Source organism: Schistocerca americana, chromosome X (genome assembly GCF_021461395.2).
Source record: "Schistocerca americana isolate TAMUIC-IGC-003095 chromosome X, iqSchAmer2.1, whole genome shotgun sequence".
Lineage (NCBI taxonomy): Eukaryota > Metazoa > Arthropoda > Insecta > Orthoptera > Acrididae > Schistocerca > Schistocerca americana.
In genome coordinates this window covers 718,154,330-718,179,644 of record NC_060130.1, presented here as the reverse complement: position 1 = coordinate 718,179,644, position 25,315 = coordinate 718,154,330, and the positions used below count along the sequence as shown (strand labels likewise).

General features: G+C 38.6%; 1 protein-coding gene across 1 annotated transcript in view; it reads right to left on the bottom strand.

Annotated features, from left to right (window-relative positions):
• Nucleotides 1–282: 282 nt before the first annotated feature.
• The window catches only part of LOC124555640 (neurofilament heavy polypeptide-like), a 308,023-nt gene continuing 282,990 nt past the window's right edge, over nucleotides 283–25,315 (bottom strand). The window contains exons 5-10 of the mRNA XM_047129622.1: nucleotides 23,210–23,377; nucleotides 16,186–16,569; nucleotides 14,701–14,810; nucleotides 14,422–14,611; nucleotides 3,881–3,987; nucleotides 283–2,184 (exon numbers count right to left, since the gene is read on the bottom strand). Coding sequence (XP_046985578.1) covers nucleotides 3,907–3,987; nucleotides 14,422–14,611; nucleotides 14,701–14,810; nucleotides 16,186–16,569; nucleotides 23,210–23,377 — 933 coding nt within the window. The 3' untranslated portion in view covers nucleotides 283–2,184; nucleotides 3,881–3,906. The remainder of the gene's footprint in view (nucleotides 2,185–3,880; nucleotides 3,988–14,421; nucleotides 14,612–14,700; nucleotides 14,811–16,185; nucleotides 16,570–23,209; nucleotides 23,378–25,315) is intronic.

Here is a 25,315-nt window from a genome sequence, read left to right as displayed (position 1 = left end):
AAATGCCTTATAACATTGCAGTAACAAAAAGTGTAAGGAGAAAGTATTTACTTATTCATTTATTTTTACAGAAACTGTGACTAATTCGATGTCGTAAGTATGGCTCACTAAGTTTTTGTTTTGCACTATAGTACATTAGTGATTTTTTTAGGTGCAGTTTTGAAAATACTTACTGTTTAAGTGAGGTGGTAACTCATGCATGTATATAAGCATTACTTCTGAAATGGTTTAATTGGGACATGTATACAGAAGTAATCATTTTTATTGTGTTTCATGACAAAATTTGACTGAATTAGTATCCATTTATTAAATATCATGGATCCTTTACAAGCAATTTATTACTTACATTTCTCAGAAATGCACCTCATGCCACATGAATATTTGATATGTACATGTTGGTTAATAATAGATCTAACCATGGGTGGTAGCACAAAAAAATTCAAGAAGCACCTTCAAATTCAATATTTTGAACAAAGTCTGAGAGGGAGTTTAATGCCACAACAATGCAACAGTATAAATAGTATTCAAATAAATACCAGTACATTAAGTCATTTTCACACCACATTTTTACTTTGATGACACACACACACACACACACACACACACACACACACACACACACACACACACACACACACACACACTTATATATAACAGATATTACCTGCAATTTCAACAATGAAAATAACGAGTGGTGTGAAAATTTCATCAATATGTAACAGAACAGTCATATTACACATACAAACAACTCTTACACAATAAAATGTTGTTAACTATAATGCCTATTTGTTCAATAGTTTTAATACTTATATTTAACAGCTTCTTGTATATCAATTTTTTGTTATGTATTCCAAAATTACTTCATAACTTGAAAGAAGAAACAGGAAAATGAATTCAAACAACTGTTTTCTTAGTCTCCTCTCTACATACACCCAGACTAGTGATACTTACGCCAATTCTCTTCTGAAACTGCTGAAGCTTAGTTTCCTTTTTCACAAACATGCTTTTCTACAGACATTACTTAGAACACTGCAACTGTTAATCAAACTACGTTCAATCTTTACACAGAATCTTGCATAAGCATCATCCAGATAGTACAGTTACACTCCCAGCAATATTACATTTTGGTCATGTTTGAATAACCATATTATAAGTGTCTCAAAATACTATATATTAGTTTCTCTTAATTTTACTGTAATTCTTGCGTTATTACTGTTGTATAACTGTTTATCTACAGTTTGTTTCATTTTCATGTATTTCTTTAAGAAATTAGCAGGCTAAATTCGCCATCGAGTGATGCTTCCAACCAGCACAACAAAAGGATGGCAAATACATTTTGTTAAATCATCAGCCATCAATTTAATCAACAAAACATTTCTAGTCATGGAATACTATGAAGGAGTATACCCTTAATCTATTGCAATTACATATGACACACAGCAATATTCTAATTTTTAAGCACATTCAAATTAATGAGAAGGAAGGACAAAAGCTCCTTGTGTGTAGAACAATAAAGGGAAAATATTTCTTCAGGAGTGTGTTACACTGAAGTTCAAGAAAAGAACACACTAAATGGAACATTTATTAACACTCATCACTTTAGATTTTCATTTGAATTTCCATCAAATGCAATCATCAAATTTAGCATATAGGCAAGACACAATACAAGGAAAATCAAATTGTTTTGATTGCTTTCAACACAGAATGATACAACACTGCTCATACCATTGAAATTTTTACTTCAACTTCTGCATCATGCCAATGGTAACCAAAAGTGACTGGAAGCCATTATGAAATCCCAGTAGCCAAATTAGAACAAATGGTATGAGTATTTGTGCATTGAAATTAAGTTTAAGGATTTTAACAGAATATTCAGCTTCAAACCAATTCATCACACAGAGTAAAATGACAGTTCTTATACAATTACAAAGAAACCCATTAAGAAAATATCTTAGACATTGTTTCCTATGTCGCTGGAATGTATTGTGTATTACCTCCCTAATAATACTTATTATTTCTGGTCCTGTCAGAAATCTTCAACAATAATTGCACAATAATATTAAGAAACTCTACATAAGAAAAACAAATTTCTTCACAATACTGGGAACACAGCAGTCTAGTAAAATTGCAAAGGCAGTATTGTTTCTTGGTTGTATCCACACACATTCTGGAATGTGACATTTTCTGCAAATAAATAATAAATTTCAACATTGAAATGTCTCTACACAAACTTCTGATAAAATTATTTAATAATAATAATGGTAATGTTAAGTAATATTACATAATCAAAATAAGAATTAATACAGTATCCTAAATCATTGAGCACACACTACAACCAGAAGGTATCATTTTTTCCAAACTCAGTTGTTTTACATGATGTAAATGAGTAAATTAATTTTTTGTGTGTGCGTACCTTCTGCAAGATGTAATATATGAAATCATGATATCACAGCTAGCCTTTGTTTTTGTAAAAGTGATTTATTCAGCTTGATAAACATGTCTAAGTATTTTTCATCATTTTATTAGAAGGGCTGAAATAAAACAAACTGCCTCCATTGTAGACCAAGAACAGTGAAATATGTGGTGAGGAGGAGGAGGAGGAGGAGGTTGGACGTGGGCAGAAAATACAGTGGAACATTTGAAACAACTTACGTATGGTGTAATACATCATACATGATGGGATAAGATAACAATAATGGATCCTAAGTGAATGAGTGGCCACATTAGCAAATAATAAAAAAGAAAAAAAATGGGAGGCCATTGTTTATCTTAGATGGTAAATCACTGGAGTTAAGACGTGTGGATTATAGTGTATTATTACTAGAAAGTAACAATTCAAACTAGTTATTTTATATGCCAAAAAACTGACCAGCGTGAATAATTTTCCTGTGCACATGACTTTCTTTTTCCATTGCAAAGGAACTACTATTTTTACTTCTACACATTCTGATGGAAACTGTTCTCCACTTTTACAGTGATACACTACCCAAATGTATACATAACTAGGTAAGAAGAAACCTACAACTTAAATCTCAAGAGCCTTTTCTTTTTCTCTTTTTTTTCAAATTAAGAGTTTAGAATGTAGAAAATTTGTCACAACTGTGCAAGTGAGATAGTGTGTAATGACAAAAATCCATCAAGATAGTGACACCAGGAAAAGAAAGGGGAGGGGTGGAATTGTAATCAGAGTGATTACAACTTTTACATTAGAGGAAAGTGAAAGAAATTAACATTATGCAGCAATAGTCCTATGTGAATCTCTTTAACCATAATTACATTGTGATACACCTATGGAGACATTTTTTGAACAACTTTATCATTTGCTCTTCAAGCGTCCTCAAGCTATGTCAATAATTCACCTACTGTTTACAATACAGTGCTCTGAATCAGTGCCTTTACTGTCATCTACCACTGCTTTATACAAATAGTGTGTTTCCAAAGTAAGTATATGAAGTCATACATTTTCATATTTAATTAGTGTATAATCAATATGAAATAGTAGCAGTCCCATTCAACCTACATCTAGGAACAACACACAAAATTTGAACTCCAGAAAAAGACCTTGTCTACTTCATACAGCAACCACCTTACTGTTACAACAAAGATGATTTTATATCTATGAAATTTTCTTGCCTTATCAGCTAACTAATAGCTCTGAAAACAGTTGTTACTTGGCTAATAATGTGAGAGGATTTCATCACTGAAATTCCCTAAGAAAGCTTACATTTTCTTGTCAATTTCGTATCTCTGAAATTTTTAGTTATATATATTATTTCAATGATGTGTAGAAAATTCAGCACATCAGTTTTACAGTATGGAAGTGTCAAAGCAAATTTTATAGCAATAAAACTTATGGAATAGTGCTCCAGATATATCATACCATTGGTGGTGGTTCAGAGGTCACGATCAATGCTCTGAATTTTTTTGGATCCTGCTCTCCCACTCAGCAATCAGTGCACTTCTTTTTCTTGGGGAATTTTTCTGAAACTTTAAAACAAATAGACTTTTACAAATTACAGACAAATGATCCACATAATCTAACCTCTTGGCACAATCACAGAACATGCCAAAAGGGTAATTTTTATTTTTACTACTACCAGACCTGAACTTATGAGATCATGTTTTTGTTTCTCTGCAGGAAATCCTTTGCAAAAGCCAAAAGGGACAGTAATTCCAAGGTTAGCAGGAAAGTGGTTCAGTGTTTGTAATCTCCCCACAGAAAATTACCCTCTACCACGCAATAATTAATAATGGTCAATCAAATCATCCACATTTATTCGCTTTTCAAAAGCATCTGATCGGAGTTTCTAGTAATATATGCGCCGACAGCTCGTCGACGCCAAGGTATTTTCCAGTACGTTTATTCTTTGGAATAACAGAGAGACATATATGTATTCTCCATGGTTATTATAGACGTGTAACGAGGACAGCTTTGGAAGTATCTGCTGGAAGATTGTCGGGTTTCTAAAAGAGACATATTTGCTCTTCTTCTTGCTAAAGCGAGCTATTAACGTTTGTGCCACTAGCGGGTTATTCGAAGAGAGAGAAAAACTGTAATTGCAAATTAACTAAGACTTTGAATCAACAGAAAACGGAATATGTAATGGAGATGGATTGAATATATAATTTTCCTCAGAAATAAGGTTTGTGACCCTTTTATTCTAGAGTGAGTGACGAATGAGTTCTTTGTCTGAATCATTGATGATTGTCTTGGCCCTGTAACTAGTGGGGAAGTTTCAGCTGTGACGAAGAGAGCCTGCAATCGACAAGTCTTTATAAAATCGTCCAAAAAGGCTTCGGACACATCTGAAATTCGAAATCTGTCGTAAAAGGAACGAATTGTTCAAACGATCGATTTTCCCAACTGAATGCAGTGCTTAACAATAATAATAGATATAAAGATCTTTTACAGCAAGCCAGCCGCTGAATGTTAAGACGAAGGGCTCCACCAGAGATTCTATTGGGCTGATTTCACGTAATGAAATATTATATTTAAAATTGTACATAGATAAAGGAGAGAGAGAGTGAATGTAATTAGAGAAAATACTCAGAATCCTCCATTAGTATAATTGTTTGCCTGTCTTATCACGGATCAGCCTAAAGACAAAACAGGAGGCCCTTACTTTACGGTACAGATTTATGTGTGAGAGTGAAGGAATCATAAAGGCAACAAATACATGTCTTTACAGACAAAACATTACACCAAGTTAGCGGCAAGCTGCATTGCCAATAACATCATATAATTCATTATATGTTCTGACAAGCTACCCTCCCAATTTGATCTCAAAAAAATACAAGAAAGAGGGTTGACTTGGAAATTAATTGCTTATCTCCACTTTTATAAATCCATATTATTACAGCATATTTTAGTCTTTCAGGAAGTATGCCTTGACTCACTGACTGATTATAAAGCTAAATAAAAGAAAACATTGGAAGTCAACTAGTATGTACGAGTTATTTGATCTACTACGTCCCTCTGAACTCCCAACTCTTGAAATTATCCTTATTTTCCTACAAGTTTCTGTTAACCTTCTGCTCCCCGTATTTTATTCCTACTACCTTCAGAATTTTGAAGAGTGTATTCCAACCAACACAGTAAGAAGCTTTCTCTAAATCTCCAAGTGCTAGAAATGTAGGTTTGTCTTTCTACAGTGTCTCATTTAAGATACATAGTGCAGTCTGTATTGTATTGCATGTTCATTTCTTCAGAACCCAACTTCTCTTCCCTAAGGTTGGCCTCTACCAGTTTGTCCATTCTTCTGTAAATAATTAGCATCAGTATTTTTGAACCATGACCTATTAGGCTGACAATTCAGAGATATTAACAACTGTTGCGACTTGGCTCCTTTGAATTATTACAGTCACCTACTCCACAGCCTTGTGTCAACCTAGGTCTTTCAGATCTCGGTGAAAATCTTTTTGCTGTGTCGCCATCATGAGTTGTCCTACTTTTATCTGGAGGGACTGAGTCCATACAATAGTAGATCCTTTCTGAATAAGGGGAATAAGTACTCCTTCTCTAGTCATCTGGTTTACGTAATAAAATGAACTAGATGGCACAAATGGTACAGAACTAAAGCACTTGCCCAACCTAAGCTGTGACACGATCCGTGCCAGAAGACAGCTGCTAAGGAGCACGATAAGGTGCACGGCTGGACTGCCTAGATTTATTGGGTTGAATTAACAGCACTCCCATGCTGGACACACCCCCATTACATCTTTGGCTTACAATGGAGGCAGCAGCAGGAGCATGTACGTTAAGAAACTGGAAATCTGTAGGATTTCCAGAATTCCACACTTATATAATGAATGTGGTAAACATAAGAATGACAGAGAAAATGCATGCTCACTATGTAACAACTTCCAGTGGCTTCAGCAAATCTTTCTAACCATAGGAAGTAGGAGCAGTGTAAGAAATAACCACAGTACTGTTCAGATGACAGTCTGGTTTACTGACTGGTGAAAAACAGACGAGGTTGCTGGAGGCAGTGTACACAGGGTGCAGCCTCAAATAGAAAGCACAATCTATCCAGGGAAGCTAGCAACAGTATTCCAGGGGAAATATTCACAATTAGAGTATGTGCAGAGAAGTATCTATGTAGGTGTTACGAGGATCATAGCATCTGCATTCATTCACACAGCCAAGTTGCTCTGAAATCCCTATCAACCCCTGCAATGAGATCAAATATATTTTGCAGAGTGAAAACCTGCTGTCAGTCTCTTGTCACTCAGGAGTTAGTAGTAATGTGCAAGCTAATAGGCTTGCCGCCACAGGGGAAATGACCATTTGTTGGACCAGAACCTGTCCTACCCATCATCACTACTTCAGTGGTAAAATTTAATACTATGTAATTGAATCACAAGACAGCATGCAAAATATTTGACTACAATCCAAAAACAAAATTGTGGCAAGCCAATGATGCCAGAACCATGTTCTAAGAAAATTTCTGTAATTGTGGGGTTAACAAGAGGCAGATTTAACTTTTAGATCTAATGAGTGGGCATAGGAACCTCAAGACACACCTGCACACAAAGGGTATCACTAAGTGGGTCTGAGACTTCTATCCAGTCACATATTGACCAGTCTGGTATGGTAATAGAAGATAGCAAATGTAAACCCAAACTTTTAAATTTCACATTTAAGAAATCATTCACATAGGAGAATTGTACAAACAGACTATCATTTGACCATTGCACAGGCTCCCGTGTGGATGACATAGAGAAAAATCCCTGGTGTAGAGAAACAGAATTTCAAGCAAATAAGTTGTCAGGTCTTGATGGAATCCCATTTTGGTCTTTCAAAGAGTACTTTACAGAATCGGCCCCTTACTTAGCTTGCATTTTTCATGAATCTCTTGCCCAGTGCAAGGTAGCAAGCAACTGGAAAAAAAGCAAAGGTGTCCCCTGTGTATAACAAGGGCAGAAGAACGGACCCACAATATTACAGACCAATATCCCTAACATCATTTCGCTGCAGAATCTTTGAACATATTCTTAGTTCAAATATAATACATTTTCTCGAGAGGGCAGAGTTTCTGTCCATAAATCAGCATGGTTTTAGAAAGCATCACTTGTGTGAAACTCAGCTCACTCTTTTCTCTTAGGAAATTCTGTGAAGCACGGATGAAGGGTAACAGGCAAATTCCGTACTCCTAGATTTCTGTAAAGCATTTTATATGATGCCACACTGCCAACTTTTACTGAATGTACAAGTATATGGAATAGGTTCCCGGGAATGTGAATGGCTCTAAGGCTTCTCAATGAGCAGAATCTGGTATTTTGTTCCCAACAGTGAGAGTTTATCAGAGACAACGGTATTGTCAGGAGTGCCCCTGGGAAGATAGGATTCAAGAGATTGGGGCTTGTATGGAAGTATATAGACATTTGTTTTTCTCACACTGTATTTGCAAGTGGAACAGGAAAGGAAATGACTAGCAGTGGTACACCTTACAGTGGTTTGTAGAGTACGGATGTAGATATAGAGAAAGAAGTGACATTTAATCTTTCAATGCGAAGTACTGGAGAGCAAAAGATACAGAATGTTCGCATGTTGAAAAAGAAGTACCAATTTCAGCTGCATTAGGGCATTGAAATAATTCTGTGACAAGTGAAAATCTGTGCTACAACGGGACCCAAACCTGGATTTTCTGCTTTATGCCAGCACTTGCCTTAACCACTCTGGCTATTTGAGCATGCTTCATGTCCAACCCAAATTCCCAAATTGTTTAACACTCATTCTGTAGTGCTCCCTGCCCATTACCCTCTTTGCTCATGGCATCTTACATGATTCCTGCAAGAGATTGGACATAGGGTGCATCCACTCTGAAGATATCATGAAGTACCATCAAGGCTTAGATACTACAATTGTGTGTATGGCATCTGTTTTTTTTTTTTTGGACATGTCTAATTCCTGAAGAAATTGCAGCTAACAGAGAATGTAAAGGGAATCATCCTACTACTTAAGGCTATTAGTTAGCTTTCCTAGTATGACAGGGGGAGACATTGTACAATAACCTCAGTTTCAGTGTGGACATCTGGAGGCTAGGAACCACATTTGTGTCAACTTGTGGAACCTAGCTAACAGGTCACACAAAAATGACATTGCTGATAAATGGGATTATGTTCAGCTGTTTTACCTCTCTGGTTAAATCCCATCAATCAAATCAAGTCTCTCAGTATCTTGCCTCCAAGCTCATCTTTGTGTAATAGCTCTTCCCCTTAGTTATGTATGTAACAAAAGGGGTTCACACCAACAACGGTAAATAAGCTTAAAAAGTTAAATTTTCCTTCAAGAGGATTTTCACATAGCTCATAATCTTGGAACTTTTCAAGTGTTATGGTGTGAAATACTGCATAAAAAGCTTTCTGTTGGTTCACTATGGTCATGTGATGATATCGACCTGCAGAAGGTGACATGAGCAAGCAAAATCGAGTCCCAAGAACATTACACACACACATAATGCCTTCTTGAAGTCTCTACCTATGTCTAGTTCACTTTGTATTGTCTGTGTTAACACATGTGTCTCATATCTTGTGATCATTCTTTTTTTAATGAAGAGGTTTTTTGTCCTCTGTCTTCTGACTGGTTTGATGCAGCCGACCACGAATTCCTCTCCTGTGCTAACCTTTTCATCTTTGAGTAGCACTTGCAATGCATGTCCTCAATTATTTGCTGGATGTATTCCAGTCTCTGTCTTCCTCTACAGTTTTTGACCTCTACAGCTCCCTTGAGTACTATGGAAGTCATCCCCTGATGTCTTAACAGATGTCTGATCATCCTGTCCCTTCTTCTCAGTGTTTTCCACATGTTCCTTTCCTCTCCGATTCTGTGCATAACCACCTCATTCCTGACCTTATCAGTCCACCTAATTTTCAACATCAGTATGTAGCACCACATCTCGAATGCTACAATTCTCTTCTGTTCCAGTTCTCCCCACAGTCCATGTTTCACTACCATACAATGCTGTACTCGAGACATGCATTCTCAGAACTTACTTTCTCAAATTAAGGCTGATATTTGATATTAGTAGACGTCTCTTGGCCAGGTATGACCTTTTTGCCATTGCTAGTCTGCTTTTGATTTCCTCCTTGCTCTGTCCAGCATTGGTTATTTTACTGCCTAGGTAGCAGAATTCCTTAACTTTATCTGCTTTGTGACCATCAATCCTGATGTTAACTTTCTTGCTGTTCTCATTTCTACTACTTCTCATTACCTTCATCTTCAATTTACTCTCAATCCATTCTCTTTACACTGTTCATCCCATTCAGCAGATCATGTAATTCTTCACTTTCACTCAAAATAGCAATGTCATCAGGTTAAAGAGGTTACATTTTATGAAATCAGTACATGTATCTTGTTACATACACTCACCACAATGGAAAAGCCCACACTGGTGACCTATGACAACAATCAATTTCTGTGGACTCAGGAAATGCACAGTGTTACCTTACACCAAACAATGAACACTGACACATAACAAAAGTTATTGAGACCTTTCACCTATACTGGTTTGGTTTCGTTTGGTTTCTTGTGGGTTGTGGGATATGTTGAACAATATAGAACAATGAAAGTATGAAACTACAAGTGAGGTTGATTAAAACATTCTCCTCCCAAATGTGTACAAGGACATGTGGATCGTGCATCACAGTTCTGTTACTATCCTTGGATCTTATGGACTTCTTTATGGAAGATGAAGAAAGGACACTGATACAAACAGATGTTCCTGGGCATGCATCAAATTTTTATGCACAAATACATCATTGTGACCACTCCCCTCATGATTCAAATTGTGTTTCAGCACTGGTTATAGAGGTGACAAACCAGATTCTTTCACCTTGTGGAACCTGGCTGACAAGCTCACACACTAATATTTCCAGCTTATTTTCGAAGTCATTGCCTACCAATGGTGCCAAATTTGACAACACGTCCAAATTGAATTACACGGTGCCGCATGGGCATATTTCCATCAATGTTCATAGAGTTCAGCACTTTTTGTCTGAACTGCCACAATTTCTGCCCAAACTTGTCCAAATCCCCCATACCAACTTACTCCTGTGGTGTGACACCTTTAAAGGCAAATCACAATCTCTGTCCCTGCCAAATTCTGCAGGGCAATCTTTGATGGTCTGCATAACTTATCAAATCCTGGTATTCATCCCACCACAAAATTAGTGACTGAGGGCTTTGTGTGGTCAGGTGTTTAAGTGGACTGCAGACAGTTTATGCACACCTCTTGTTTGCCAATGCAACGGCTAGGACACCACAGTTTTCTGCAATAGGGAAAATATGACATGCTAAGACTGACTTCAATGTGTCCATTTGGACCTGGTTGGTCCACTACTTGAGTCAAATTTGTTCCGATATATTTTCTCCGCAACTGACAGGACATTGCGTTGCGTGGAAGCTGTACTTTTAAAGGATATGATAGATAAATCTACTGCTTTGGTCTTTGTTCATCTGTGGATTCCTTGTTTCAGTTGCCCATCATCAATTTATACTGACCAGGTGTGTCACTCAGCCCCATCTTTTTATTCTTGGCCTTTGTCTATTTCATTTTGGAGTGTGCATATCAACACCCATGACTCTTGTCTTATGATCAATCACATTTAATAAAGTGGTTGCATTTTGTGGTATCAGTACGTTCATTTTATTCCGCATATCACCACCACACACGAAACAACAACCATCTAACTATGTATTTTTGTACAACATACTCTGAAGCCTTGATGGTGGAGAGGCCTTATGTGAATCCACTGTATGGGACCAATGAGTTATTCTGTCGTATCTTAATGTAATGTACAATTACTGATGTTTGAAGAAAGATAAAAATAAAAAAATTCACAATATCTGTTCAGTTTTAATTCTCTTGCTGATTTTCATTATTTGCATTACTTTTCCTTACTTGCTTAGTTACAAAATTTTATTATAATAGCTCAGGAATAATCTAGTTTTCTACTGATTTAATTTTAAATATCCAGGTAAATCTGAATTTTGTCAGTAATGTGTCCACCTTAAACATTCAACAAGAGAGAGAATCTTGACAGAATGGTTAAAATGTGTGTTTAAATGACGCTGTAGTCATGAGGTGGCAGAATCTGACTGGTAGAATCAACAGAAACAAATGTCTGCTGTCCTTGGCTGGATGTTCACAATGGTAACACAAGATGGACAAGTGAACAACATGCCAACAGACTGAAGAGTTACTGAGAGAGAAACCAAGATGATGTGACAATGTAGTAAAGTAAATCTAGAGTTAGGTACAATGGCAACTATACACAACTGAAGTGAAGATAAGACATGAGTTTATGGCCATGTGGTCATATTTATCTCATCTGCAGCAAGAACTATTGTTGAAGCATACATTTGAGGAACTTCAGGGTGGCACTTTCTTGGAAAACTGCAGCACTTTACAGGTTCTGCCACTATCAGCCATCCAAGTCCATTTATTCTACTGGGTATTCAAATTTGTTGGGTCAAGACAATAAATGTGTTACCAACAATTTGAATCCTTCGCTCTCTGTATGACATTTTATCTGTTATTAAAATTTTGTAAGGCACTTTAAATACATTCAACAAATAAATACATAGACAAATGTCCTTGTTGGTGCTTCACATTTGATGTTTGTTCTGTGTGCTGGTGAAGTTTCAAACCATTCTTGCAGATGTCAGAGCCATAGTACAGTGTCAATTTGGCATCTACATGCAACTCACATTACAATCAGCGTGCTGTTATTGGATTCTTGTGTTCAGAAAAAGAAACCATGGCGAACATCCATAAATGTTTGTGTGCAGTGTATGGTGGTGCTGCAGTTGATAGTAGTACAGTTGGGCAATGGATAAAGGAAGTTAAAACCTCAGGAAATGCAGAAACAGAGCTCCATGATCAACCAGGTTCAGGACGTCCTGTCACAGCCACTGCTCCAGACATCCACCCTACAGTCCAGACCTGATACCCTCAGACTTCCATCTCTTTGGGCCGCTTAAAGATTCTCTATGGGGGAAAACACTTTGAAGATGATGAAAGGGTCATCTATGCAGTGAAAACATGGCTATGCCTACAGGACAAGAGCTTTTACCAGTGGGTAATACATGCTCTTCCATAACATTGACATATGGCCATAGGACGTGATGGAGACAATGTAGAAAAATAGGACATGGACAAGACCTGTTTACCATGTCACCATATTCTGACTCTCAACAATAAATATGTTCCGAGAATAAAATGTGGGGCATTACTTATTGAACGACCCTCTTAGTATAGTCTAACAATTTCTGCACTCTGCTGTGTATTTTCTCCTTAGAATCTTTATTGTTGTGTGGTTTGTATAATATGGAAGTATTATGGTTCTGATGTCTCCCACAGTACCAGTTTTTTAAAAAATATTTTATAGCTTCTACTGGCAATTTTTTTTACAGTCTTCTGTGTTGTACTTTATTTGATATACTTCGAGTTTAGTCTGTAGAGCTAATAATTTATTGTTTTATAAGCAACTACATCATATCAGATGTTATTGGTACACTGGTTTAGCATGTGCAACATGCTACTATTCCTGTTTAAAAGATATACAGATGTTTTATTATTCAATAGCTATCTCAGCTACTTATCAAATATTTATATCTACACTAATAATAAAACTGTAAAATCATCATGTTGTCTGTCTCTGTTTACACACTGATCTCCAAAACTGCTTGGTGAATATTCATGTGGTTTGCACAGATAACTAGTCTAGCTGGAGGCAACCTATAGGATTTATTTCGAAACTGGACCGCAGATAAAAATAGTGTAATTTGAATTTTAGGAGTCTTCTCAGGTTAGTAGCTCAGATATTTGCCTTAGTGATGGTGTTGTATCCAAAGAACCAATAGATGAAGCTGTCAGTTTTTTTACCTCAGTGACAGGAGTATTTTTAGAAGTTTACATCAGTGACAGAATTAAATACAACAATCTTATCTTTCTGAATACAAACTAACAGTGAATTTCCAGAATGAGATTTTCACTGTGCAGCAGAGTGTGCGCTGATATGAAACTTCCTGGCAGATTAAAACTGTGTGCCCGACCGAGACTCAAACTCGGGACCTTTGCCTTTCGCGGGGAAGTGCTCTACCATCTGAGCTACCAAAGCATGACTCACGCCCCGTCCTCACAGCTTTACTTCTGCCAGTATCTCGTCTCCTACCTTCCAAACTCTGCAGGAGAGTTTCTGTAAAGTTCGGAAGGTAGGAGACGAGATACTGGCAGAAGTAAAGCTGTGAGGACCAGGCCTGAGTCGTGCTTCGGTAGCTCAGATGGTAGAGCACTTGCCCGCGAAAGGCAAAGGTCCCGAGTTTGAGTCTCGGTCGGGCACACAGTTTTAATCTGCCAGGAAGTTTCATAACAGTGAATTTACTTGGCTAGGCTATACAGATTTACTGATTTCACTTTGTGTGTTAAAGACTTTAAAAAATGCTTTGCTTGTTTCATTACGTTTCATTTATATTTGACTTCTTCACTAGGAAAACATTTCTTTACAAAGTGATCCTGTAACAGTTCTGTTTTTACTAAGTGAGGTACGGAACCCTAAAAAGTGACAGTATGCAAACGCCCTTCTTTATCCACTGTTAAGCACGGGCGTACAGCCAGTATCTGTATAAAAAGCTCACATGCTTAACTGGAAAATACTTATAATTTTGCAAGTGTGTTTATGCTTCTGTGAGTGTTTTACATTTCTCTGTCTATAAGTTAAAAAAATTAACCTCTTAGCCATCTTTATGATCCTTGGAAAGTATTTCATTTCACAATGGAATGTCTATTTAGCAGAAACATGAATGTTATAGTAGACTAATGTCTCCTCCAACTAAAATTTGAAAACCTGCAATTGGAATTATTAAGCTAATGTTGTGTAGATATTCCTCTTAATTCATAACTGAATGCCAGTTCTCACCTTTTGTGAAGCCGGATCCTGTGAAACATCCAATGAATCATCAGAATCTAAGAGGTTTGGAATAGACTGTGCACTCTGCAAAGTCTGTTTCCCTCCATCACCATTGATATGATTAATTTCTTCTTCCTCAATACTACCAATGCTCAAAAGATTTGGCTGTGACTGAGCAAATAGTTTTGCTCTCAGCAACCTTCCGAGATGAAATAATACATGTTAGGAAACAATTTACCAAAAATCAGATAACTGCATTACAAATGATTGTAAATTTATAAGACCTACCTCAATTCTTCTTCCCGTTTTTGCATCTCTTGTAACTCTGCTTGTATCTTCTCTTCAGCTGATTGGTAGCCCTTTCTCACTGGAGTCTTTACCAGGTCTTCATCTGAATCCTGTACAAAATGCTTCTTATATGAAATCTGTCAGTATAAAAATTACTCTCTCCCCTCTATAATTTGCTACTATGAGGGACGATCAAAACTTTCCATTTGAGTATTTTGCTGCAGCATGTACACAATGTAACATGACTCTGATGTGGGTATATAAGCACCCACATATGACAAAGTATTAGTGTGGCATTCCTGTCTTTCCAATGCATCTGTGTGCAGTAAATGTGGAAATGTGAACTATGGCCACATTACCAAATTCATGTTAACAGGAACAACATGCTGTTATTCTTTCCTTGGTTGCTGAAGGACAAAAACTGGGAGACATCCACTGGAGAATGAAGAATGTGTATGGCGCAGCATGTCTATAAAAAAAACTACCATTGTGGAATGGTGCACCAAGTTCGTAATAACGGATGTCCCCATATAGGAAATGTAATGCAGAAATTACACAAACTCATGTGGGAGACACTAGAACCTGCCCTATAGTCCTGATCTCTTGCTCACGTGATTATCATGCCTTTGGTCCCTTAAAAAAGTCCTTAATCCATTGAAAATTTCTGTCAGATGAGGATGTAGAACAGCCAGTTAAGAACTACTTCATGCAGCAGGACACGATGTTATACCAAACAGGTATTTTTAACCTGATGCATTGTTGAGACAAGTGCCTCGATGCTCATTGTGAGTTTGCGTGATTGGCATACCTATTCTGAACAGTGTGGTTTTTCAAATAGAAACTTTTTGATCACCCCTTAAATGTCATGACATGTACAGCTGAAGTCCAATGATCTACATAGCAAAGAAACAAGTGAATATTATGGTTTAGTATTTCAAATGATGCTCCGATTAGACATGGTAACTGGTAATGAAATTGGCTTTCCTATTTTGAAAGGGACCATCTTGGCATTTGCATTAGTTTAGAGGAACCGTGAAAAACCTACACATGGATGGCAAGATAGAGATTTGAGTTCCCTTTGCCTGGAATGTAAGGTCATTGTTTCAACAACAATGTTACATTTCTCAGCAAATATGTACGGAGTCTAAAAACCAATGGCTCAGGTACCATGTTGCGTAGTATCAAGTAAACATAATGAAACACACACTTCAGTTGTGTGGCAATAAAACTAGGACACTATTTCCTGTACAACTGATTTGCAATTAGCAAACAATGGAAAATCCATAATAAAAACAATAAGCATTACATTGCTCTTCACCTTGGAGATGGCACTGAGTGGCAAATGGGCACATTTGCAAGTATATTTACAAATGCACTATATTTTTTTCAGAAATTTATGGTGTGTGTAGAATACAAAGGAAAAAAGCTCATTTGATTGATAAGTTCTACAAATATTACTAATTAATTCAGTAATACACTACATACCTGTGAATCATTCCCACTATTGATGTCAATGATCTTCCTTTGAATTGGAGGCTGGTTATGTACAGGTGAAACAGAAGGAGGAGAAACAACAACAGGTACAGTATTCCTTGGAGCAGCATAAATTCTCATCCTTCCATGTGATGCATAAAACCTCTGCATCAATCCTTTCTGTCCACCACCAGATGAGAACCTGTGTGTTGGGCTTGCAAATGGAGAATTATTAAGTGATGGACTTGATGACTGAGATCTCTTTGTTGGAACAGCTTGTGCTGAGGGTTCTCCATCATTTAGTGAATCTGAAAGATTGTTCGAAGAGGAGAAACTATTTGGATCACTCTCTCTCTCTTCTGTGGAACTGTTGACAGCATCAGGTGTTTGAGATCTCTGAAATAAAAAATTAGATATCTTATTCTGCAACTATTCTGTTCAGATCAGGAAGTTATTTCAAGCCTTAACTTCAATGATAATGCACTAAATTAGAAAGCGAAAAGCTGGACATTTTTAGAGAAAACTGAGAACACTGTGTTAGCAAGAACTTCTGCCGAGTACCTTTGTAACCATATCCTGATGGAACATCTAGTTCTTAAAACTGGTAACAGATGTAGCATAACACTGGACTGAAACTGGCCACTCTATTATCTTTAATGGCTTCAAGTTTCCGTCATCCACTTTATTCTTTTAGGGAAACGTTATGGAAGAATTAAACATTGATTTGATGACAGATTTCACTGAGAAAATTATTTCAAAGTGTATAAATTTTTGAATTTGGCCATTGCTTTGATCTCCTCTCAGAGACTTAACTATTGACTTGGCTAAATTTCATTTCTTACGGTTAGAGTTTCACATCTTATTGACATAAAAAAACTAAAAAAAATTTACACGTGTACAATAATGGGAGAAGAAAAATGATTTGATGAAGGAATCATCAGTGTTCTATACTTGAGTGATTTAGAGAAACCACAGAAAATCCATGTCACTGTTGTTGGAGATATATTTTCCCTCAGTTTTCTCTGACATGAACGTATTTTTAAGTTTAGGCTAGGCAGGATAGCCGCTGTCTTAATGTCTTTAGTAAAAAAAAAAAAAAGAGAGACTGAAAAAATATGTAACTATTAATAGAGAGAGGGGGGAGAGAGAGAGAGAGAGAGAGAGGCCATCACCATCAGTACATCTGGGCCTTACCACGAAGCACAGCCGATGCAACTACACTAGCCATCTTACTGCCATCTGACTGCCTGAACTCAGGGAGCCAGCAATGTGCTACTGCCTTATGGTCTGGGCCATGCAGTGTGCTGTGGCCAGTTTTAGCCAGGGCAGTCTGTTGATTTAACTGCACTAAGGGGAAAGATGTCTTATCTAAATGGATGTGATAAAGTGGAAATGAAGAGATTATTGGAGAAATTTGCAGAATTATTTAACCTGCATGGACAATGCCTGCTACATGACTATTGCAGCATGGAATTCCACAACAAATGAGCTGCTTGTGTACAAGAAACAGCACTAGGATGTAATTATTAAAGAAAGCACCAGTGTTTAGTCAGTGCTTCTCATAACAGGTGGTAAGAAGGCTTATCAGGTGACTGTAAATATCTAAACAACAAGCAATAACTAATGAATAGCCCATGCCAAACATTACAGAGACCTTAGACAATCTGGTGCAATGCCATTATTTTATCACCATGGATTTGGTGGGGGGGAGGGGGGGGGGGGGCGTACCACCAATTAGAGGTAGCACTGGAGGATTGACCTGAAACAGCGTTTTCAGTTCCATTTTATCACTACCAGTATCATCAGATGCCATTTGGTTTGAAAAATGCAACTTTCCAACACATGATAGATGGAGTACTACAGAATCTGAAACCAAAACAATGCTTAGTCTACCGAGATGACACTGTATTGCCCAACACATCCAGGAGTATAAGGTGCATCTACAAGAGGTCTGAGTGCTTGTGTGTGGCACGACAGACCCTTATCTTAGAAACACGCCACTTTGTATTACAGGAAGTCTGCTATTCAGGCCATATCATCAGCCAAGACGGTGCACGACTAACTCACAGCTGATACAAGCTGTAAATGATTTCCCAGTGTATAGCACAAATGAAGAAATTACAGTAATATCTCAGGATTGCAATTTTATAGAGAATACATCCCAAAATTTGCAGAAGTAACAAGACCCGTTATGCCTTTGTTAAAGAAGAGGTAATAGGTTCACGAGGCTCCACACTGAAGCAGATCTTGAGGTATTGCACTGAAATGAATTTCGAGACAGACCTCCAACTCACGGCTAAGTGAATTTGGTTTTGAGGTTGTGCAATGTTAAAGGAAGTATCACTGGTACACTGACAGACTTAGATGCCATGCTGTAGAATGTATTGAGTCAACACAGAAGAACAGCACAAAGCTCAGGGTGGGTGAGAAGCCCTGTACCCCTAGTATCAAATGCTAATTGATTTGATTTGTTTTAGCGCAACTATGTACTTTAGTATTAAGTGCCCATTATATCAGTAGGTTCCCAACCATGTTGTTAACACATTTCTTGACATATTTTTTACACATGTCTGGGGTTACAGTGTGAAATGCATCTTCAACAGCATTGTGCAGTTTATTGGTAGCATAGCAACATGCAGATACATGCACCTTAATGACTCACCATAATGAGTTGTAAGGTGTGGTGATGTCAGGACGTTTTGGTGGCCATTTCAAGGAACCTGGTGGTGTTGATGCACCACAACTTATCAACCGTCATAAAAAAAGCTCACTTAGGAAATTGTGCACTGCAGGAGCATAGTGAGGAGGCACTCAGCCTTACTGCAACCATCTGCATTCTGTGAGGCCCCTTTCCTCAAGCTGAGGTATGAACAACATTTGGAACACGTGTAAATAATCTGTGCCATTCACAGTTCCTGGAAAAATGTATGGTCCAAGCATAAGTTGTGAAGTCATCGCTGCCCATATCATTATGTGAGGCAGCTTTCTTTGTAACTTGACCATGTAATGAAGATTCTCTTTGGCTCAAACGACAATATTTCTATTGTGTGAGCTGTGATAAATGGCACATTCACTTGAAAACATAACCATGGCATAGTTCACTGCATTTTGAAATTGAGTTAACAAAACTTGGCACGCTGAAACACACTCATTCCAGTCTGTGTCCGATAACTCTTACGAACTTCAGTCATAAAGGTCTGACTATAATGTCTTTTGATATGATCTCACATTTTTGTCCTTGGTATACCAAATTTAAAGCATATTGTGTGTTGGCTTTACAGGAGACTGTTCAATCAAAGTGGAGACTCAGCACGTTTCTTCTCATGTCTTCTTCCTTCCACTCAGTGGCTTATCTTTAACACTGCCAAAAGCAAAAGCATTTATTTCTCAATCCAGAAGTGTCACCTTTCATGGTGGAGCCTCATCACACCTTTCCTAGAACACTACTGTAGTATTCTGTCTCATTGTCTGCCCTGTGTGTCATTCAGGCACCCACACACTTGTCACTAAATGCTCCTCAGTAGTGCAATTACGACCACTCACGTCTGACATGGCTACAGATTAAAACGCCATTGTGGAAACATGTAAACACGAATTGCAACAAGTAGTAATAAAGTTACCAACCTGCCTAATAACATCTCATACTATACAGAAGTTACAGGGGTACGGGGACTCTTGCCCACCCTGTATTTAAAAATCATGTGTCTTGGCCATGATCACCATATCAAATCAACAGGCAGAAATGGTGGCACAGACTATTGTTAACCATTGCTTATTAAAAATCTAATGCCAGAGACAATAATAAATGACCACAGCACTAATTGCCAAGTATGTCCAAGTTATTGAAGCAATTACATTCATTATTACACTTATTATTATTTCTCCCAAGAGTGCTAGTTCTGCAAGGTTCAGGTGAGAGCTTCTGTGAAGTTTGGAAGGTAGGAGATGAGGTACTGGCAGGGTAAAGGTGTGAGGATGGGGCACAAGTCGTGCCTGGGTAGCTCAGATGGTAGAGCACTTGCCCGCGAAAGGCAAAGGTCCCGAGATTGAGTCTCAGTCTGGCACACAGTTTTAATCTTCCAGGAAGTTTCATATCAGCACACACTCTGCTGCAGAGTGAAAATCTCATTCTGAATTACACTTATTATTTACACTATAAGATGTTACAAATTAGTGCACTACACCTGCAAGTGAATGGCTGAACAGAGAGTTCACAGGACAGTAGGGGAAAACTGTTAAGTAATTTCATGAATAGTAGTCACAATGATTTGAACACTTTACCATAATTTGTAGTGACAGCTTGTAACTTGGAAAGTGTACAAAAACATGGGCTTTATCCCCTATGAGGTGGTTTTTAGCCAAAAGACCCCATTCCCTTTCAAATTATGCCACCTACCCTAGGTGAAGATGTATACTTCACACAAAATTTTGCTACAAAATTAAGAAGTACGTGGCAACAGATTAGAAAGATGAATATGAAGTCTTAAGAATGGCATGAAGGCACCCCACAACAAAAAGCTAAATTGGTTATGTACCACACTGGGCAGTGAGTAATGTTATCTAACACCTACATGCTGAAAGAAAAAACTAAAAAGCTAATTTTGCAATACCGGGCACCTTACCAGATAATTGAGATTATGTCCCCAGTTAATGTCAAACTGCAATGCCCAACCCAAAGCCCAAGTGTCCACATAGTAAGAACTCATTTATTTCATGTTGTACTGGAAGCACTGCCGTATTTAACAGCAGCTCCTTCTGAATGGGGAAGGGAAGCGATTGGAGAAAATACAAGGGGGGAAAGGTAAAATTAAGCATGTGACACAGGATGTACTAATAGTCATCCTGACACTCCTAATGCCGTAAAACCATGAGGCGGCCTTGTGAGCTAATTTTTTGTGTTTGCTAATTAGTTATTAGGGATATTTGTGAGTGTATACTCTGGTAATGTGTCTATTTCTTTCATGAGACAGGCTCGAAGGAGACATTCTTGTTTAGTTAATAGGTTATGGGAAATTTTAGGTGAAATTTTCTGTGGAGTGTTAGTGGAACCTTAGTGTGTCCAATTTAGTTTAGAAGGGAATCAATGATGTTACATGGTGCAGAAAGTTAGTTTGTTAAATTCATGGTTTGTGTAGAGGCAGTCATGCAGACTTTTAAAGGCAACAGGTTGGCAGTAAATGAGTGATGGTGTGTTCATGTTACACAACTTTGGCCTTTAACTTTAAAGATATTTCATAAGGGATGTTTCCTAGGTCGCTTTAGTCAGTGAAGAAAACAAGGAATTTGAGAAAGTACTACTCTCCACCATGGAATAACTACAATGCCAAGTTGGGCTACTCACTGTTTGTTCCCCACAAAATGAACACACACAGTCCTCAAGTCATGTGAGTACACCCTAACCAGTAGTTGTAGTTTGCATCTGCTACAAACAAGGCTATTTCAGCTGTGTACAGCAAATATAACTGCATGAGCAGGGATTGTTGATAAATGCTATGTGATGCAATTTCTTAGGACATTTTTCCAGTTACCTGCCACCATCACTGGAACAACAACACTTAACACAAACTGCTCATTATGTAACTGCAAAACCCATCTTTCAAGACTACGCCCATGAAAAACCTAACCTACTTCAATGGCATGCTATACCTGACCCTTCTTGCTTCCCTGAATCAGATGATATCAGCACAAAATAGTCACTTAATGATGGACCACCTGCTTGATGACATGAAAATTTATTGCACCGAACACCACCACCAACTTAACACTACACAGGAATTAGCATAACTCTCATAAATATTGTGTATGTCACCTGAGATGTAGAGTTGCCAAAATCCCACCTTTATGTTTCTTTAACCTGCAGGCCCATAGCAGTCATGTCAGAATCAGTGACTAGGTCTCATTGAGTGAGTAAAGGAGTGAAAACAAAACAAGGGGCTCTGACACACCATGTTTGAGAGTTGCAGGAGTCAGATCATGTATACCATATGAAATTAAAATGGAAAGAGGCCACACAAAGGGGAAAATTAAGCAAGAAGTGTTTGCTCTGAATTCATGCAGTAGCAGTAGAATGTAAAGTGCAGGGTGTTGCTGCCAAACTCTTAAGCAGTAATCCAGTATCCAGATTAATCTATGACAGGAAGAAATGTAGCAGTATAGAATTTTAGTGGCATGGAAAGCAGCCCAGGACTGTAATCAGACCACAGTCACAGATAGCAGGCCAAACAGTGCCCCTACCAATGCAGCAATTCAGTATAAGCCTCTACTTCTGTACCATCACTCCCATGTGCCAACTACCTAGAAGTGTACCAGCCTTCAAGAAGCTTCTGCAGTTTGACACATTGACACACAACAGATGAACCCTGGTCATCAGCCTCTGCCCCAGAGATTTCCAACACAGAAACACTGCTCTTCTGTAAACTCAGCTGGGGCATCAGTATTTAAAACCCCTGGTACAGCCTGTCACCATTGGTACAGTTGGGCTGTAGTATGATGCGCAGCTGGTGCCAGATGTCGTCTAACATGACGCAGCCACTCCCAGTTTCTCTGGGCCACGAACCAACAACCACCGTCTGACTGCCTGAGCTCCAGCAGTCAGAAACCTGGTGCCAACTCATGGTCCGAACCATGCAGCAAATTCCAGCCAGTTCCACACTCAGGGAGAACCACTGCCACCCACTGCTGCTCTACAGCTTGCAGTTCTGTGTTCATCAGCTACATATCTGGGTAGTTCTGTCGGGGCCACTAGTTTAGCCCTGGCTACTGGCTGCCTCACTTTGCTTCACCATCCCATCTCATACTCCCAGCGTGCTCAGACCCCAGGAGCCTCGCCCATGCCTACTGTCTGTCTCTCTGTCACAGATGCACTGCTCTGTGTTCATGTATGATCATTAATAGAGAGTTCTGGCAATAGACTAGCTGTCTGCATCATATGCACCACCATCATGCACCTCCATCAGAGAGCCATTTGTCCGTATGTTCCAAAAGCATACTCCATTACATTCAATTAAACATTACATTTAGGACAACAATGACTTACCTTATGTACAATATTTTCATCAGATGTCTGAATTCCATTTGCTTCTTTCAGTTCTCTCTCCCTCTGTACTGCCTCATCAATTTCTTGTTGAATTCTTGTTGTTGCAGGCCGAGGAGGCTGAGTATGCTGTTGTTCACTTGAACTCAGAGTTTTATGTAGGAAACGAAACTACAAAAACAAACAGTCGAAATCATAAGAACTGTGTTAACGGTCACATATAAAAACTAAGAATTTAAAACTTTTCCACAACTATTTTATCAAAAAGTCTACATATTATCCATTTTCTAATGATGGCCACATTGTCAATAATGATCAATGGACATACATAGTATATACTAGCAGCACACAGTGGCCTGAAACCCAGCATGCTTTGCATCAAATCATTAAGGGTTAGTAGTGGGAGGGTAACCCTATGTGCCAACTGAATTTTGCCTCTCAGTATCAGTTTTTAAGAACTTCAAAGGTAGGAATTTTAGTTACAGGGTGAGAGTGTGTGTGCGTGTTCTCATAACCTATGCTTAGTTTTAAGCTGCCCACAATATCCGCTTGCCGATTTTATTGCTGTGCACATCACTATGTGGGTTTGGATGTTTGGCTTCCCATGTATGGACTCTCATCATAAGTTCATTTTCTCTCAAGGGGGCTGTGCTGCCCAGCTATTATCAAGCCACCATAGTCCCATGAAGCAACTACACAGTCAGTGTAGAGGAGCAACGTTATCATGCCTGTGCCGATACCAAAGTGGCGATGAAGGACATTCTTAAAAATTTCGTGTTGTAATTTACACCCCCTTTTCATAGTGTAACACTGGGCCACAATGTGGGCTCAGCTTTTCAGCTGCAGCTGACACTCATAGACCAGAACACAGACTTGGTTCACATCCTTGCCTAGCTGGAGGGGACCAGGCACACACTGGGCATTTTTCTTCACTGCCCCGATTATTTTTTCTGGTTTCAGTGAGACTATGAAAAGGTGGGAGAATTACCTTCCCCCACTTCTTGCTGCACTTACACATAAGGGGTATCATTTATCTAGTTGATAAGGCTATTGATAAGGCAGCCTTCTTGTCCAGCAATGTGGGTTTCTATGAAGTTGTCCAGAATTTTAAGCTCTGCTCCAAGCCTGAGAAAATCTCTTAACGAGCTTTGTCAGTTACTTATGCAGAATTTTGGTCATCAAACCCATGTGGTGGTGGTGGCGGTGGCGGCGGTGTGGTTGCAGTTTAACCAACACAACAAGTGCCTTGAGCAGTTGTGTGTGGCCTGGATGGCTGGTCTGCAGCACCTCTTATGCAAATGATGTTTTGAGTGTCCAAATGTATGCTATCTCTTATGCAGACTCACTGATTTGGGACACGATTGTCCGGTTAGCTCCTGATCCTAATGTTCAGACTAGGGCATTGACCTTTAGCCATTGTTGCCACCAAAACGTCACTGGAGCATCTCTTTGGGTGTGGATCAAGCATGATGTACATTTTTCTCATGTATGACTGGCTCAGCATTCTCCATTAGGTGCTCATGCTTTCCACAAATGAGCTATGCTGTCTAGCAGTTGTCCCCCTGGCATTGCATGCTCATCTATTCCACTGGCTGCATGGATGCATTGCACTTGGGTATTACTTGTATGAATGCATTGGTGCTAAGTTGTGTGTGCTGGCTGGTGATCAAGCTTGACACTGAACATCTGGGTTTTGCTTGTGGGGCCTGTACACAGAACTAGGCTACACTGCTGCACCAGGTCTCTCCTTGGTCAGTCCCAGAGCACCATTGAGATAGGGTGCACATCAGTTTCAGTTGTCCATTTTTGTGCAGCTTGTGGTGGTTGGTGGTTAACGCATTGTCCAATTTCCCATATGAAGCTAAGCTGTCCTCTACATCGTCTACTGCAGCTGTTCATGTGTTTTATTTTTTTTGCCACCGAGGAATCCCCTGTGACCCTCTTGTCCAATAATGGGAGGCCATTTGTGTCAAGGAAGTTTGAGGACTTTTGCATCCACAATGGTATCCAGCATCTGACTATATCCCCACTTCACCTGGCTTCTAACTCTGAGGTGGAGCACTTCATGTATACATTTAGGACCCACATGAGGATGTCTGTGTATGCTTC